This window comes from Antennarius striatus, chromosome 13, assembly GCF_040054535.1.
Source record: "Antennarius striatus isolate MH-2024 chromosome 13, ASM4005453v1, whole genome shotgun sequence".
Classification (NCBI taxonomy): domain Eukaryota; kingdom Metazoa; phylum Chordata; class Actinopteri; order Lophiiformes; family Antennariidae; genus Antennarius; species Antennarius striatus.
The window spans coordinates 6,756,853-6,774,663 of NC_090788.1; the positions used below are offsets into that span (position 1 = coordinate 6,756,853).

The 17,811-nt window shown below is 39.3% G+C and overlaps 1 protein-coding gene across 2 annotated transcripts in view; it reads right to left on the reverse strand.

Annotated features, from left to right (window-relative positions):
• Positions 1 to 17,811, reverse strand: part of nlgn2b (neuroligin 2b) — a 65,991-nt gene that overhangs the window by 23,287 nt on the left and 24,893 nt on the right. For both annotated transcript variants that reach the window (XM_068331924.1, XM_068331923.1), the window contains exons 2-4: positions 11,553 to 12,286; positions 4,872 to 4,925; positions 688 to 837 (exon numbers count right to left, since the gene is read on the reverse strand). In XM_068331924.1, coding sequence (XP_068188025.1) covers positions 688 to 837; positions 4,872 to 4,925; positions 11,553 to 12,042 — 694 coding nt within the window. In that variant the 5' untranslated portion in view covers positions 12,043 to 12,286. The remainder of the gene's footprint in view (positions 1 to 687; positions 838 to 4,871; positions 4,926 to 11,552; positions 12,287 to 17,811) is intronic.

Here is a 17,811-nt window from a genome sequence, read left to right on the forward strand (position 1 = left end):
GAGAACACAACTGGAGAGGTGTCCTGATCTGGCCCATGAGCCCTGCTTGCAGAACCCAGCAGGAGAATTTTTTACTCCTGGTGCTTAATAACACACACACGCACACACACACACACACACACACACACACGCACACACACGCACCTAAAAACAAGAATCTTCTCAGGTTTGCCAATCACTCATCCATGGAAACGTAAGGAAACATATATTTGAGTATGATTGACTTGGTTACACTTTTTTCCTTGTGTTGTCATGCACAGCAGCTCCATTGTGACAGTCATCATTTGTACCTGTCACTGTTAAACATGCTGCCTGATCTTTCCATTTAGTTTTCCGTTAGCTGAAAATATCTCAAACAAGTGGCTGCTTTTCGTCAAAAGCTCACTAGTAGATGGTATGACTATCGAACTTCATATGTCGAGTGATATTAGTGAGGGGCAAAGCAGAATAAGATCGATATACTCTTGGGTTTCTGTTGTCAGTCTCATTTATGAATTGAGGGGGCATGAATCACATTGTCCATGTTTGGCTTTACAAGTTTATTGTGTCACCTTTTCTAAAATGTGTCTTGGTACAAATCCACTCTGTGACACGCACAGACTGGACACATGTCAAACAAAATCTTTGAACACCGACATCAGATGTACCCCGGCCTGATGCCGGCAGGATTTGACACACCAAACTTACCGAGCACACCCAGCCGATAGTTCATGGTGACCACGATGACATTTCCATAGGCGGCGAGGACGCTGCCGTCAAACATGTTCCCAGAGCCCTCCATGTAGGAGCCACCGTGGATGAACAGCATCACCGGCTTCTTACGGCGATCCCGGATATCTGCTTGGCACAAACAGAGATGCACATTTTTCTCATATGTGAAACACATTCACACCTTTTACAGACTTCCTGTGGTAACTCATTGTCCACAAGCAACAAGTATCCTGTGTAAACTGACAGCTCTAGATTTGTTTAACTGCAGTATTCTTTGAAGTGAAAACATCCATATGCAGCTTATTTTTCCCCAATCTCTTGGGCATTCATTAGAAAAAAAAAATACTAAGCATGAAACATTTTTCAGTAGACTGCCTGTAGGTTGCCAGCAAGGATTTCATGTATGTCCCTCTGGGCTAATGCTCAGCGTTTTATTCAATGATGTCTATTTCTTTCGTCCGGTGTACTGATGGTGCCTTCCCAAAATTTGTATGGAGGAGCATCTTTGTTATTGATAAGTGGCTGCAGATTATTGTGTAGAGATGGTCCATGCCGCCATGAAAGCCCCCCCCCCCCGCGATGTACGTGGTATGGTCTGAGTCTAAGAGTGTGGATAAGGCTGTGGGAGCTGCCAGTGCAGCCCCATTTAGGATGAGCGTCTGCACTGTGCAGGGCCTGTGGATAATTTGTATGAAAGCCTGACCAAGTGGAAACATAAATAACAGCCACAGCATCTGTTTACCCTGATGAGCTTCAGCACTCAGAGATAGGGAGGCAAAGGAGAGGGGAAGATAGGGGAGAGGAAGATAGAGACAGGAAAGAGATGAACACAAGGCGGCATTAGAGAGACGACAGGAGTCCAGACATGAAGGGGAAGTTCAATCCGTAAAAACACAATAGCAAGGGTAAAAAAAAAAGAGAAATTACATTAAAAAGCAGGTCATACATTGTGAGGCACGCTAATGAACACTCAAGTTCACACAGATTTCACACCGTATTCAGAGACACACACAAACTCTTGCATAGGCAGCTGCGATGCTGAGTCGCTATGGAAACTGCTTCTCGCTAATAGAACTGCACCAGCCATCCCATTGCACCGACTCACTGAATGCCTGTTGCCTTGGTAACAAATTCTACTCACGTATTTGGACACCCGCCTGCATCACCACCTGAATCTCAGGTTACACATGCATTCGATTGTGTCATTCACAGTCGCACAGTCATGCAAACGCACAAGAGAGTGGGGGGAAATGACACACGCATGGCTTTGTATGTATGTATGTATGTATGTATGTATGTATGTATGTATGTATGTATGTGTGTGTATGTATGTATGTATGAATGACTAGATCACAGAAAGAAAACCTCCCTTCATCTCTTGTCGAGTGAATTCTGAACCCTGAATGATTTCCCTGAGGATATGTAAACAAGCTCAATTATCCCAGCATTACAGGACAGTATAGAAGAGTGACATATGAGCGGGCATTCACCAGTCCAAGCCCAAAGAACACACTATCCTAAACTAATTCCTCAGGAAAAAGGAATTTTGGCAATGGCATGGCACTACTGCCATTTTAAGGCCCAATTAGTACTTTAAAATGAACGGGTTACTGGACAGAGTTTGAAACGTATCAGATTTTAATCCAATAATTTTCAATCTTTGATCCCACCTGTAAGACATTAAAATAAAGAACTCTGCAGTAACGTAGAATTTAAACCTTATAACTCAACACACTCATGATGGACTAGGATAACACCAGCAATGATGATGAGTTGGCAAATTCCCCTGGCCCATGAAAAATAAATTTTAGTGCATTTGCATGAATATAATGGGCTTTTGAAAATTGTAATTTTTATTATTCCTGGGATCATTCATCAAAGTAAGCAGACATACTTTTTGGCACATGTGCTTCAAAAATGACACTCCTTTCTGAAAAACGGGTATGAGATGTTTCAATGGATACAAAAATAAATTCTTAAAAAATTATATATTTAGTTTTTGTCAAAAGCCAAAGTGAACGGATGTTTTCCTTATAATGCAGAAGCACAAAGCCATAAATGAAATTTTCTAAGGCTAATAAAGTCCAGTAAGCCAAAATGACGAAAACATTTAAATAAATGGAACCAAAAATATATAATAAAAGATAAATAGCTCATTCTTACTTACAATGCCTCAAAGGTAGATTGGAAAATCTCCAAGTGGAGTAAAAGAAGAAACCCTGCAGTCTATTTCATTACCAGAATGATTTCATTCTGACAATATTTTAAGCTTAATCTCCTGGATAAAATAGAAAAAGTGTCATTTAAGTTGCCTAACACACGAACACTGGCGCTCATCTCTTGCAAAAAGAAAATACTTTCCGCGGATCAAATTAAAAAAAGATACACCCATAAAGGACATCATGAATAAAAGTGTTGGGTGTGTTGCAGTGAGGGGAATGTAGCCATGATTGGAAGAAGTTTAGCATAAATAGAGGAAGGGGAGGGTATTAGGGGTGTGGGGTCGCAGGGTGACACTGTTTCACTCAGCCCAAATCCAAGGCCTATATGACCAACAAGGAGTTCACTGTCTCTTTTGCCTGCCTCCAAATCACAGGCTCATTATTCACTTCCCTCTTTTCAACCTAACCTAAAACTATCCTCTTCAATATCCACTTCCTCCTCAAATCTGTTCTTAATGTGATGTCTTACCTCCCGATAGAAACCATCCATTTTCTTTTCCATAATTCCGCTTCTCTCGTGCTGCTTCACCGATGAAAATATTACTATTGATTTGGATGTGACAAATTGAACCTAAGCCTTTACACTTCAACCGAATTCATGCACAAATGATGTACTTTCAAAACAAATTAGCCTTTCAAGTAACAATATTCTAATGATAGAATCTTCCAAAGATGTTTGGGAACATGTGTCTCATCCACACGTGAGCAATTAGGTGAGAAATTCAGCCCAGGCCGAACCCTCCCAATCCTGCCAAGATCCATCAGGTGCTGGCGTAAATGTCAAGCTCTACCAGTCTCCTCCTCACCCACCCTCCCAATCTCCCCGTCTCTACATCTCTTTCAATTTCAAAGCTCTACAAATGTCATTTCATCATGCACTTGTCTTCATTATGACTATTTTTCAACTCCCCCCACCCCCCCTTTGCCTTCCCTTGTGCTCTTGCGTTGCTCGGTTTTCCCTTTTTTATTCTCTATTCTAACATTCTGCTCCTCTCCTCTGCAATCCTGCATGAATCCTTCCTTCTGTTTCCACTGTTAAAAAACCACACAATTGGATTAGCTACATCTGTCTCTTTTTAAACCATAGCAATTAGAGATACAAAGGAGAGAGAATTCAATACCCAAACAGCATAGAGCCCAAAATACAAAACACACACACACACACACACACACACACACACACATACATAGATACAAATGGATCACATGCACTCAGCCGTAAATTTGCACATGCACCATGCTCCAATAGATGCATATGCAAATGCAAATGGAATGCACTCTATGTGCGCATCATGCTATGTAATGTACAGTACGTCTGGGATGTGTGCAGGAACAGATGCACACACAGTCTGCACAGATTTGTGGCTGTGTCACTAAAGAGTAATGAGACCACCTCCATTTGAATGCAGTGAACTTGAAAGTATACAACAATAGCAGAAATCCTCCAATTTGTCTTGCTTTGAAATAATTTCCGGAAGCCCAATGTCTTGATGAAGGACAATAATTCAGCAGATGATTTCATCAGGTCTAGGGTGTGTGGATAAAGGTGCTGGTGAAAAGGACTGAATATTGATTTTTTGGGTGATGCATCACACGGTATATTGAGAACATCAGCATCTGGTGGATCAACCACATAGGAACAAGGAGAGGAAAGTAAATTATCCCAGGCGTGTACCAATAATACATTTTGAAAGGGGGAATGGAGGAAATCGACTGTTTTGTATGTAGCTCCTTGTGCATGTTAGCTACAAGCATGCCTGTGAGACAGAATAACAGATTTGTATGCTAATAAAAGGAGTTAACAATGCGCCATGTAATGTGCTCCTTGAGTCATGAGTCTAAGATGATCATAAATACGGACCCAAACACAACACAAGGACAGAGATTGAAAAATGGAGCCTGAGGTGAATAAATAACAATAACATGCAATTAAAATACCTTCATCCCTTGGTCTGTTCATCGTAGACTCGTCTTGCTTTTTCGTGAGCGGACCTGAATTTAAGAAGAAAGAAGGGGAAGAGAAATAAAAGACAAAATTAAAAAGGATTGCATTTACAGTAGTAAAGCAATAGAAGACCAATGATGAGCCCTTCTGATCTGTTACGTTTCAATGACTGTGTGCGACTGAAGACAAAATGTTTACAAGGAATACAACACTGTTTCCTGAAGCGATAACCCCAAACTCATCTGTTTTAACTGCTCGGGATCTCGTCACGGACTGCCTCGTAAACGACCCCAGGGGCCACTTCTCCTCGACCCTTCTCCAAATCAGTCCTGACACACTGCTGCTTTGTAGGGTAAAAATCAATGAGCAGAATCAAGCCATCACTCTTTTTTTGGTCAGAGGAAGCAAAGGAATGCCAAGATAGTCTGTATCTCGTTCTCGCTCATCACGGTGTCGCAGTCCTGAGGTGAAAGGTCCCGCACGATCCAGAGGGGGGTGGACTGTCAAAACAAAACACTAAAGATGCACACACTCACATACAATGTAATGTGATTATATACTATTGAATTGGTTTTAAAAAAAAAAGCCATTTTAAAAATATTTACACTACCTGCTAAGACATGTTACAGGATTCTCCTCATCAAGGTCAGAGGAGCTCCGCATTAAGCATTAATGGTAAGAGCAGTTAAATGCTCCATAGGGCACAGCCAATAACAAGCATTTATCACGCACTGACCAACGCCCTGGCACGTCAACCTCTGTATGTCTTAACTGATAAGGATCCCATTAATTTGTTTTTTGGTGGTTTCCATCAGTGGAGCTTTCTATCAGCCCACAATTACCACTGTGTTTTGTGCTGCTCTCAGTAACTGTCTGCATATGCACATCTTAGTGGAAGCCATTAAAGCACACTCACATGCACACACCCAGGCCCACACACATTATAGGGGCACGCGCTATGCAACGCATGCTAACGGTGCCCTTATGACACAGGTTGGATCATCATATTTGCCCACCCAGCAGCCCATTACCATCTCAGCAGAAACACCTTTCAGTGTTGCATTTTGAAGAATACTCTACTTTGAGTGCCAGAATGCTGCTGTTATGGCTGCACAAACACACGCACGCACGCGCACACACACACACACACACACACACACACACACACACACACACACACACACACACACACAGGCACACTCATATATACATATACTGTATAAGGAAATGTACAATCACAGCATCGCACCTCTCCACCACTATGATACTGCATTTTCAGGCCTCTCTATGTACGAAAATGGTTTCCTGATATAAAATGTTTATCTTCTTCTAAATGGAAAAGGATCAATGCTGAATGGATTTGCCGCATCGTCCATGCAACCCCATAAAGGAGTCGGACTCAGAAAGCGCTTCCTGCTATGGAGGAGGATGGTACACTGGTTTGTCCTGGGCTCCAGAGCAAACAATTAGATAGACCGGTAATGGATAAAAAGGCACATTAGTCCTATGTCTCGTCAGCAATTCCCTACTACTTAGCACCACTCTAAAACCGCACCTTGATGCTTAATGGAGACTCTGATTTCATTTGGGTTTTTTTAAATCGGTCAAACTGAGCTAACATTGGTGAGCGCACAGTTGTCACACTTTTTAAGCGACCAAAACACTTCCGACATTTTAACATTGCAACAGTTTTTGTCTTTGACTAAAGATAAGACAAAATGTGATACTTTGTGTATTCTTGTCTTTATAGCTATTGTTTTTTTCAAATAATTTTTCAAATGATTTTTTTATGGCCTATAAAACGTCAGATCTACCAACTAACAAGACTAAAAGTTTTCAGCCATGCCTGCAAATCTGTGCTTGAAGCTAAATGCTAAAAAGCCATCTTTCTTGTGGCATGCTAGCGAGCCAATCTAACTAACTAAAGATGCTGGCTGATTGAGTTTTACATTCTGCAGAAGATAATTATGAATATTTCTCGGAATTCTTAAAACCAAGGGCATTCAATCATTCACAATTCAAAAATCAAGAAAAGTCACTATTGAGAATTGAGCATGATGAAAACAGATCAGATCTAATTTGACTGAATCTGAATAATAACCAAATTTATCACATGAGGATAGCTTTGGTTATTATGTTGAAGTAAGTGCTAATGCCAGTTTCTTAGGTTAGAATCTGCAGTGCATTAAACCAAGACCAATACTAGGATGCAGTTTAAAGCAAACACTCTTACCTTTAGTGTTAAAAGCATCTATCATATCTGCCTATGCAGAAGAGCCTGCCAGCAGGTTATCACGTGATGTAATGAGCTACTGGACACAGAAATGCACTGGCCCACACAGGAGCATTTGGCATGGACTGCCCCAGTACTGTTTGACCTAATGCAGTCCTATCCCTCAGTCAACAGCATTTCTCTCTGGTTCAGTGAGCTAGTGGCCGGGGCGCAAGCTGTCTCTTGTCCCTCTCCATTTCCTCAGTGCAGTAAACGGGATGAAGCCGCAGTATGTCATGCCTATGGTGGCATGCCTGCTTGACAAGGTGTCAAACACAACTTTGGTTCAACCCCTGCATTCAGGCAGCTGCTTCCAGCACATGCAGCTCTCTGGCTCTGCGACTGTGCCCTCAGCATCACCAGCTCCATCCTTACCTTCACTGTCCTGCCTCCTGAAATATGGTTTTTAATAAAGAGCATGGTAAATGGCTGCTCCAGCAGCAATAAAAATGAAGTATCACAGGCCCTTAGCTGAGTAGTGTCCTGAGGATATAGGAATGCTTTGAGACAGTGCTCTTGTCTACAAGTCTGGTAACACCGGGTACACAGGATAGGGTGGAGCAATGGGGAATGAGTTAAGAAGTACGAGAGAGGGAAGAGAAAGACAGTTAAAAATATTTATTCAGTCTACAAGAACGGTTGTGTAATTTAAGTTACACTAAAAATGTGTTTCCATTTGATTTGAGAAAAAGTAGTAAGCATCATGGTGGCCTGGGAAGGGCACGGAGCTCATTTGCATTCAGAACAGTGACCCCTTCTACAGCCATCTGCATAAAGATGGAGGTGACAGGAGAGGAGGCAGGGATGATTTCTTGGAGGAGAGAGGGGGGATGGGTAAACAAATGCAAAAAGAGGAATGAGGATTTCTTTCTGTCCGCAAAATCATGCAGAACATGTTTCCTGAGAGCACTCCACACTTGAAACAGATATGTCAGACAGGGACATGTCAGATGGTATAATATAATACATAGTGCTGGAACATGGAGATGAAATATGTCAAAACAAAGTTGTACAGGCTGGATTTGAAATGGAAACATTCTAGGCACTGCCCCGACTCATTTTGTTTTACCCCTTACCACTAATAGGAATGCAGCTGCTTGCTGCCACACATTGCTGCAACGTCCTCCTTCGCTTTGCCATCACTCACTAATGCCACATTAACAAGCTAATCACTTACCTTCTTTTTCATGTAGTCGAATATTACAAATCACAAACCTGCACCGAGGGAATTCACAGTCTGCGCAGCATACAACATGCTGTTGCGTCATTGTTCATTTCCACTGACACATTTGTCAGTTTCCACTCAGTGGCCACATTGTAGATGCAGCAAATGTACTTTTGCCCATGGGTGTGTGTTAGCCTTAAAATAACCCATGGTTAATGTGTAGCAATAGAAAGCGTTTCCACTGTTGATCAATAAAACACAGTTCTAAAATCGGTGGTGCAGTATTTTTTTTTACAGGCCTGTGTTACTCAGGTAGTTCAGAGGGTTCACAGGTGAGCTCTGACATCATCTAAACATCCATCCAAACCACCAACGTCACCTAATAATTTGCATCTGCGTGAGCGATTCACTTAAACTCTAAGAGTGCACCAGGAATCATCAGGATGCTTTGCTCCAAACTGTTTTACTGAAAATTCTTTGTGAGCTTTTGAATGTGTGAAACACATGATATTAACCTTAAATACTCAGTAAAGGAAATTAAGTCTTCGTTGAAATTAAGCGTGTTGTGCGTGAATGTGTACAGAAAACGGAATTCTTTCAGAATCAGTTAATGTCTTTATTGTTTTCATTATGGCGTATTCATTCACATCAGCCACTATTAATAATAATTATTTTTTACTTGTCTCCTACGTGCATTGTGCTGTACATTTCCTCGATAAATTATCAGATCATTTTCTCTGATGAAGTCAATGAAGCTGCTGAAGTTTTATCCCAGTCTTCTCATAAAGACCGGGATAAAGCAAAGGAAAAGTATAAAAAGCAACAGTGACCGGTGCATTGTTTAGGTAAACATGCCCTAAATGCATGCATGTTGGATGCGTTTAGATAGTCCTTTGGGACTACAACTACACTTGCAGCTGCTTGAGCTCTCAATGACAAATGCTAAGACTTTTCTATTTCAGGAGCCTTTCTCATAATTTTTAGCATTTAAGCACGCCGACATCTGTATTAAATACAAAGTTGAGCTGATGTTGATAAGAATGTTACCTCTTTTTTTTTTTTTCCCACAGAAACTTTTGTTGTTTAAAATCAAGTCCTGAAAATATGTTACATCAAAATACCTGGTACGTCTGACATAATCTGAAGTCTGACACCCTGTTAAATATTATGACAGCAGCAATGCTGAATATCTAGTGTGTTTGATTTCAGAGGCACTTCAGTCTCTTGCAGTCTGGGTTTCTCTCACACACACGAGGAAAAACATCCTCAGGGACAGAATCAGCCTTGTGTAAGCAGTGACCCCTGACAATAAGTGACAGATTCTGACAAGCAAACAGGGCTACATGTAAAATCAGTCTCACTCATTTGCACACCTTCTCCTCCGGGAATAACACAGGAGGCTCTTGGTATGTGACATATGGACTGTACAGCATACATAAGCACAGAGCTCTCGCTCCACCAGTACACTCTTTCCTACACAGTACAGTGAGATGAATTTGTCTCTGCTTATAAGAGTTTCTTCCCAGGATCTCCGGATTTACAAATCTTCCCATTTTCTAAAAACCTCTTTCTTTTCTTTTTTCCTTTTTTTTTTTTTTGGGTGGAATTGTGTGCTTTCATCTTTAGTGTTGAAATACAATTTTGTGTACACTATGAGCAGCAGCAGTGTTTTTTCATAGTCAGGTCAGCCCATTAATCAAAGATGTTGTAACATTTTATCATTAGCCATGATGCTATTATCTACAGTTCTGTGTTCATTTATCTATTTTATTTATGAAAATGGACCTCAACTGGATATTTACAGCAATAAAGTTTCTACGTTTTGACTAAATTGTGTATATTTTATTCTCAACAAGCTGCTACAACTAAATTTCCCAGTCCAGACACTGCAGCATCTTGGCAATACATCATTGCAAACCAACCATGTGACTGACATGTGTAACCAAGTAAAGCTCTATTCAATTACTATAATTTATAATATTATAACAGATAATTAAAGCACTTAGAGGTTATTCTGAGTCTTTATCAATTCAATGCAACTATAGCATAATGTATAATAATGAGAATTTTACTCCATCAACTAACTGGACTAATTGAAATATACCCAGTGATCTTAATTAATTGATGATAATTTAAAGGGAAAAAAAGGCCATATTTAAATTCTCTAAAGAACCAGTAGGCTAATGCTCTAATCTACTACCATAGTGTTGCTGACCACACTAAACTATTGATCTCTCATTGATAGCTGATCACAGGTTCTTTTCTCTGGTTGTTGTACAATTTTAAAGATTTTTTTTTGTAACTATAACTTGTAACTTTTTTGTAACATATCATTAGGAACTCATTGACAGTACTGTCTCCTTTTTTCTCACTGCTGTGATAAATCCTCTTTATTAATCTGACAAAGGAGGTGGTGGTCTTTGTGTGGATGATATACTCTCTGAATCGGAAGGGAAATTCAGTTATAACAGAAGTATAAGATAGAACTTATGATATTTTTACAGAAGACATTCGTAAATGTTGTAATATAAGGTACTGCATTCAGTCTCAACACATTTTATAGGGAAATTCACGAGTTATCCTCTGATATTTAAAATGTCTATAAGCAGGATTGGCCAAGCTAAAAAAAGCTATTGCTTTGTACAATGCAAATATGACAAATAATACAAATTTTCTTTCCTATGATTTAAATTAAAAACATGTTGGTGCCATGTTGTGAATTATCTTGTCTTTTGTGTATCTTACTCTACAACTCTTTTGCAGAAGGTTAATATTTGCAAGTGAGGACAATTAACATTATAATACATGATAATACTCGCAATAGAGACAAATGAGTGTCAGTCAAGCTAAATGAATGTGACAATATATGCAGCTAATTGCATAATTATTGTGTTTGAATTTTGAATATGGGATAAAAATGTTAAAATTAATTAAAAGTTGTGTATTTAATTATTCGGGGAATATAGTCTTCTTTAATGACCTGCATGTCTCTTTGCTCACATTTTCCCATGTAAAAATAATACTTACTAACTAATCGCACTGTTCCACGGAGAACTGGAAATTAAATATTATTAGAAAAGCACGTGCTGTTCTTGAACTGAAAAGTTGTGAAAAAAATTAGTTTTCTCTCATTTTGATGCAAAGGAGAGATGAGGATTTCAGTCCTACACTGTGATGTATTCTGAAAGGCATCTCATATCTCATATGTATCTTATACAAGAGTTTTATCTCACTCACCATCTTCAGTTGGCACATAGATGTTCAGGTAAAGGCAGTCCTCGCTCTGGTTCTGAACATATGTTGCTGCAGCATCCAGGTTGTCTGTGAACCAAACTGGTAACATGATCTCAGGTAAAACCCCGTGGACATTCTGTGGACACACCGGGGCAAACTGAGTGGCGTTGCGAATCTCTTGCGAAGAGCCGGGAGCTTCGGGAGGTTGGAAGCGGCGCTCGCCAATTGGTGCGGTGGCATATGGCACACCTAGGAACTGTTCCACAGGACCCAAGATCTCATTGTTGAGCTCCCTCCTAATGCCACGGATCTTCCCATAGCCGGTGGATACTATGGGGTGTTTTAGGTCAACCCGTTGACATGAGGAAAAGGTGAGGTGTAGCACAAGTCCCAAAAGCAAGAGCCGACAGTGATTAGTGACCTGCTGAGAAAAACAATGACGCTTCCCACCATAGCCTTGGCGGCCAGCAGCACCGAGAGGAAAAAACAACATGTCCAAAATAAAAGCTCTTTCAGTCGTAGCAGTGGGGCTTCAGTTGGCTGTAGAAAAATCAGTGGGTTGCAGGAGATAACAAAAGCAAAAAGGAGATTTGTAGACAGAGACAGGTTAACTTTTTGTGGGTGTCATGGGGAGGCAGAGAGACGGGTTGCATTCTCAGTTAGACTCTGTGGTCTCATCTGACTTCCTCTTTGGGAATCCTGATGGTCCACAGCTGCAGTCAGGAAGCCAGTTACATCTGGAAGACAGACAGGCTTTGTATTAGTCAGTTTGTTTAAAAAGACACGAGAGGACAACATAGATGAGCTGATTTTAGCTAAGATAAGTGTTTGGAATAATGACACCTGACTGCAGAGGACTCCTCTGTGGCACATATTAACCCAAGGTAAACAATTATTATTCTGCCTGCCGAAACAGACACCAAGGGTTATATCTGTAATTTAGATCTCTGCTTTACCTGAAAACAGATGCAATAAAAAAATAGATGTTTAATTACCAATGGCAGAGTTGTTTGAATAAATATTGGCTAATATATATTTTGAAGATTCAATATTATAGCAATTGATTGATACTTTTTAAGGTGAAAATATGTTAGAAAGTAACTGAAGGCTAATATGTCAGCTTCACAGCAGATGAGGACTTTGTCAGTGTGATGTCATGTCACCAAAGATGACATTCCTGCAGGTTGTTTCTTGTATGTCTGCTTCCTGACCTAAATTACGTAATGTTTCCTGACACACTGGACTCTGATAGATTGATGTGTGCTCTTAAGTTGTGACAAACATCTGTCAAGTGATTTGCAAGGTTTAGCATGTAAAAAAGATAATCTGGGATAGTAAATATTATACATGCTAAGACTCAGCCTGATGTGAGCATGACAATGTCGATCCTGAGCTAACATATACCCTACAGAGAGGCCAAGTCCACTTTGAATTTCAATTAAAGGTTAAACAAAGCAAATCACTGCTGCTGATTGTGGAGCAGAAATGGTGTCTAATGTAGGATGTATCGCTCTTCACTCAATATGAAACTATTAAAAATGCTGCTGCTCTGGCACATTCATCTTTGTGCGTTATAAGGGCATTCATTATCTTCATTGGCGCCTTTTTATACAGCTCATTGTTTTGTCTCTGTACTCATTTATCTGCTTTCCAACTGTAATGTTAGTTATTTAGCTCTATGCGTGTAGGTTTTGTGTTGTTCACTCAGGGTTATTTTGTACTCTTATAATGAAATCTGCATTATAAAGACAGATCTCAGGTCACATTTTCCAAACACATCACATCTTCAAAAAAACGCTTGCATATTGCCTCACTGACACAACTGGGGGTGCAAACACACAACAGCATTTAGATTTGTAAATCTGTGATGATGTCACCATAAAAAAAAAATACAAATTGGGTTTTACTTGACTGTAAATCAAGGATGACTTGGACATAAGCTTCCAATGAGCCTGAATGCTCATCAGGATTTAATGTCTATGAATATTTAGCCTGAATGCAAAAACTCAATTTACAATCCCAAATGAGACTAATTGACCATGGGGTAATGTGGCCCCTGCTGACAGTTTTCATCTTCCAAATAATTAAAATATTTTGTGTGTCTAAAAAAACTTGAAACTTGATGCCACAGAAAGCACAAAATAAATAAAAGCTTGTTTTCCCATCATTTTGAGGTGTAAATGAGCAAAACCCTATTCACCCTGCACCCCCTTTCAGCCATACACCCCGTGTGAGAATTAGCCTTTCCCTCTAAACTCACTTCAGTTGGTTCTTGCTTCCACATCATTACAGATGAATGCACAGTGCTTATCTCATTCTGGCTTTGGAAGACAGAGTCGTTTAGGTGTGATAAAGGCTTTATGTGGCGCTAACAGTTGGTTGAATGCTGCCTCATCCTTCCACCCCCAACCCACCAATAGCCACACTCCACTGCAGCCAGCAGACACAAGAGATGACAAAAATACACAGCAGAAAAATGGCGTGCCATATTACAGGATTCTCAAAGCTAGTGATGTGAGAGTCTTCATCAGGACAAAACAGGAACAAGTTGTCTGGAGAAAAATATTCAGCTCATTAGAGCCCCTCAGAGTGACTCCATGTTGCTTCTAAAGAGGAGGTAAGAAGTGTAAGAACACCCTGAATTCTGATCAGAAATCAGTATGCTCAAGTACTCAAGCTTAAAATGCAACAAAGAAGATTAATGTGAGTTATACACAGTACATGACTCTCAACACAAGCTTGAGATTGAGTAAGATTGTGTGATTTAACAAAGACACTAGACTTATTTGGAAAAAGAAGCTGATACATGATGACATGACCGAGGCGTGAGCTTGTTTAAAGGCTGCTCATCTTCTTTTTGCTTTGTAATTTAGCCAGAAAAATTTGTTTTAATGTAATAGTTCAAAATTTACGGAGGCACTTTTATTCATATTCTTGTTCAGATTTGATTTTGGAGCTCAACAGTAATCTAATGTCTGGTTACACACTAATCTACCAGAGGTGATTTCTCTAAGACGGCAAGGAAAGTGCGGCTTCCTCTAAAATCAGAAATTAATGATCATATTTGTGCTGTTTTGTTAATATTTCATTGATTATGAAGGTTTTAGAACCTGTTAATCAGAACAATAAGCTTGTTCGGAATCAGCTACTTATCACAAGTCGACTGACTTGGTTTTGTTGACTTCTATTACATTCATACAGCATCAATGCATTTACAGGTCGAAGCACTTCAATGTGACTGCATGGAGCAGTAAGTTTTTTCATTCTCTTGAAACTCGATGGTCATTGGATAAAAGCCACGATTTTGTCCTGCCTCCGGAAGCTCAGTGTCTTTGGGCATGAATGGAGCATAAACAAATTTATTTATACATAAGCCGACAATGACCTGAATGACCAGCAGCTGCTAACTTAGCTTAGCAATACAAAAGCCATCAAAATGACATATCCACCTGAACCACATAATAAGAACTTAATAAATAAATGCTCTTTCTGCTTCACAATAAATTAGAAATAAAGAACAAACCGAAAACATTTATTAAATATCTAAATTTATTTAATATCTATTTCTTATTAGCTACACCCATTATTACAGAGGATGACAAATCAGTGGAATATAATGTCAACATCTGAAATTCAAGTTGAAATCATCACCATTGGACTTTGATGGGCAAATTCAAATTAATAAAATTTCTAACAAAGTAAACTTTTGTCTAATAAAATTTCTAACAAAGTAAACTTTTGTCTTGTAACAAGAAAAAAAAAGTAATATAGATGAAATAATATAGCATAATAGATAACCAAATTGGAGCAAAATAAACCGAATCAATAATTCCTACGCATATTCGCATAAAGCTTTTTTAAAGCCACACCATACAGAAATACAGTTTCTGCATAAATGATGTGAAAGCATCAATAAAATAAAATAAAGTAATTAAAAAGTACAACAAATTAATACATTTTTGTGCATTATATTGTTATTTTTGATACTGAGGAGAATTTAATAAACTTTCAGTCACCCAGGTTTCCTTGAAAATGAGAAATAAAATGCAGAAGATTCAAAATATTTATAGCCTTGATTGTGCTATAAAGGCCACCCTACAGAATAATAATAACATAATTTAAAAACTGAAATAAGTCTCCTGAGATAAACAAAAGTTCCTCCCACTGATTGAAATATTCTTTTGTTGTCCTTATTTTACTCCTCCTCTCTAATAAATAACTCTCTTACATGCACTCCTTTTCTAAACCAGCCATCTGTGCTTGTATTTTTACACCATATGTGAACATACAACACAAGGCAAAGGTTAGAGTATTTTCAACAAACTCTGTAATTCTACGGATGTATATGGCGATATGTCCATAATAACTGACTTTGCATTGTGGGTAGAAAATCTACCTATCTACAGCTGTTCTCTGTAATTCTTGCCTCCCAGCATGCACTGGCAATAACGTACTGTGTAAAATTCAATGGGACATCAGACGTTGCATGTAAGTAGATATAGAACATATTGGCCTGTGCTCAACCTCTCACATGTGACTTGCAAATTGTAGCACCACTACATTGCTAACATCTGTTCACGCCAATCATCCACGAGCTGAAATGGAATTGAGCGTGAAAATGCATGCATAAAACTGTATAAACTAACACACAAATCACCGGGGTGATTTAATTTGCTTTATGTTGTGTTTTTGTCAAACGGTGTTCCTTCTGCTGAGAAGGGAATGTCCCACAGCTAGTGGGACACTTTCATGAGTGTATTTAAAGCGGTGGGTGAAAACTTTTGCAGGTTGATGATGTTGGTGGAAATGCTACTGTTGGGGTATATTGCTTTGTTTCCACTCCAGGTGCTGAAACAACATGCGCTACTTCAACTGTCAAATTGCTTGTTGCTAGTCAACAACTGTGGAGGACAGGCAGTTAAGCAAGCTCCAAACATTGTGCTGAGGTTTTGATTACACTTGGGCATCTGCTATCTACTGTCACTGCGCTAAAACAACAGGATCAGCTCATTAAAAAATAAAACGCTGGTCTGATGGCTGTATGTTGTATTCTCCTGCGAACAATATTGTCTGGGGACATTAACCCATTATTGATATGCGATGCAAAGAAGATCAATAGATGCATTTAGAGTGTTATGCAGTGGCATTCTTTATAGTACAGTTACAAAACTTTAGACCACGTTACACCATCAGCAAAATTAGAATGAGTTTGAAGAAGAAGAAGAAGAATGTGCATTAAATGGAAATAATACAGCCTGTTTCGTGTGCATAGGAGAATCTGTCTTGTCTCTTTTCCTTAAGAGATCTGGAGCCAGTGAGTACGTAGATGGGTTTATTTTAAGGTAATGTTAGCCATCTGTTGGCAGTAACTTCATATTTCTGATACAAGCATGTAATTGTTACTAATCTTCTTGTTTAATGGCTGTATTTTATTTAATGCCTTATACCAAAAGTTTATCCAAAATGAATGCTATGACTTCACTAAACATGCGATCGTGTTAAATACATTTCTATTAAAATCCGTTGCTTAAAGGGATTTCCCTGGGAGAAAAACACGTGGCTCCATGTCCACAGCTGCTCAACCAAGATGTAAATGTGAGGCGCTGACCGTGAACATCACGGCATGACAGCGAGGCAGCCGGGTGGAGGAAGGTGTGGATGATAAAGGGAATGCTCCATTTAGCAGGTGAAGCGAGAGATACGTAGTCAGTTTTGATGAAAATAGATAGAGTTTTTATGATGTTCCTTAAATCTTTACAAGGTAGGATGAATAAGTCTTCTTGTTGATGATGTGAGAGAGTGACAGAAGAGCTAGAGCTAAGATTAGATGCATCATTCTGCATGTAGACTCAGGCAATTTGCCTCATCCTATTTTCACACTAGTCACTGACGCTATCCCGGTCTGGCTAAAACGCTCCACGAATGCCAAATATCACAGGAATAGGAGATGAAGGAATAAACAGTCTCTCCATGAATGAGTAGTATGTAAATAGGAATCACACATTTGTAATCTATTACAACTGTATAATAATCATGGTGGAGCTACAAGAATGAAGGGAGATAAGTTGACGCTGACAGGCCAACGTCGTCCCTGCTTATTCTTGTATAACAGAATAATATGTGATTCATTTGCTTTGAGAACTGAACAGTCAACTCAAATAAAAGTCTTTCTATGATACCTTCAGTTCATTTTGGGTCACAATCCCAATCATTAACTTAAAAAAAAGTGTTTTTTTAATTAGAGATTGCTGTTAGGCACCTA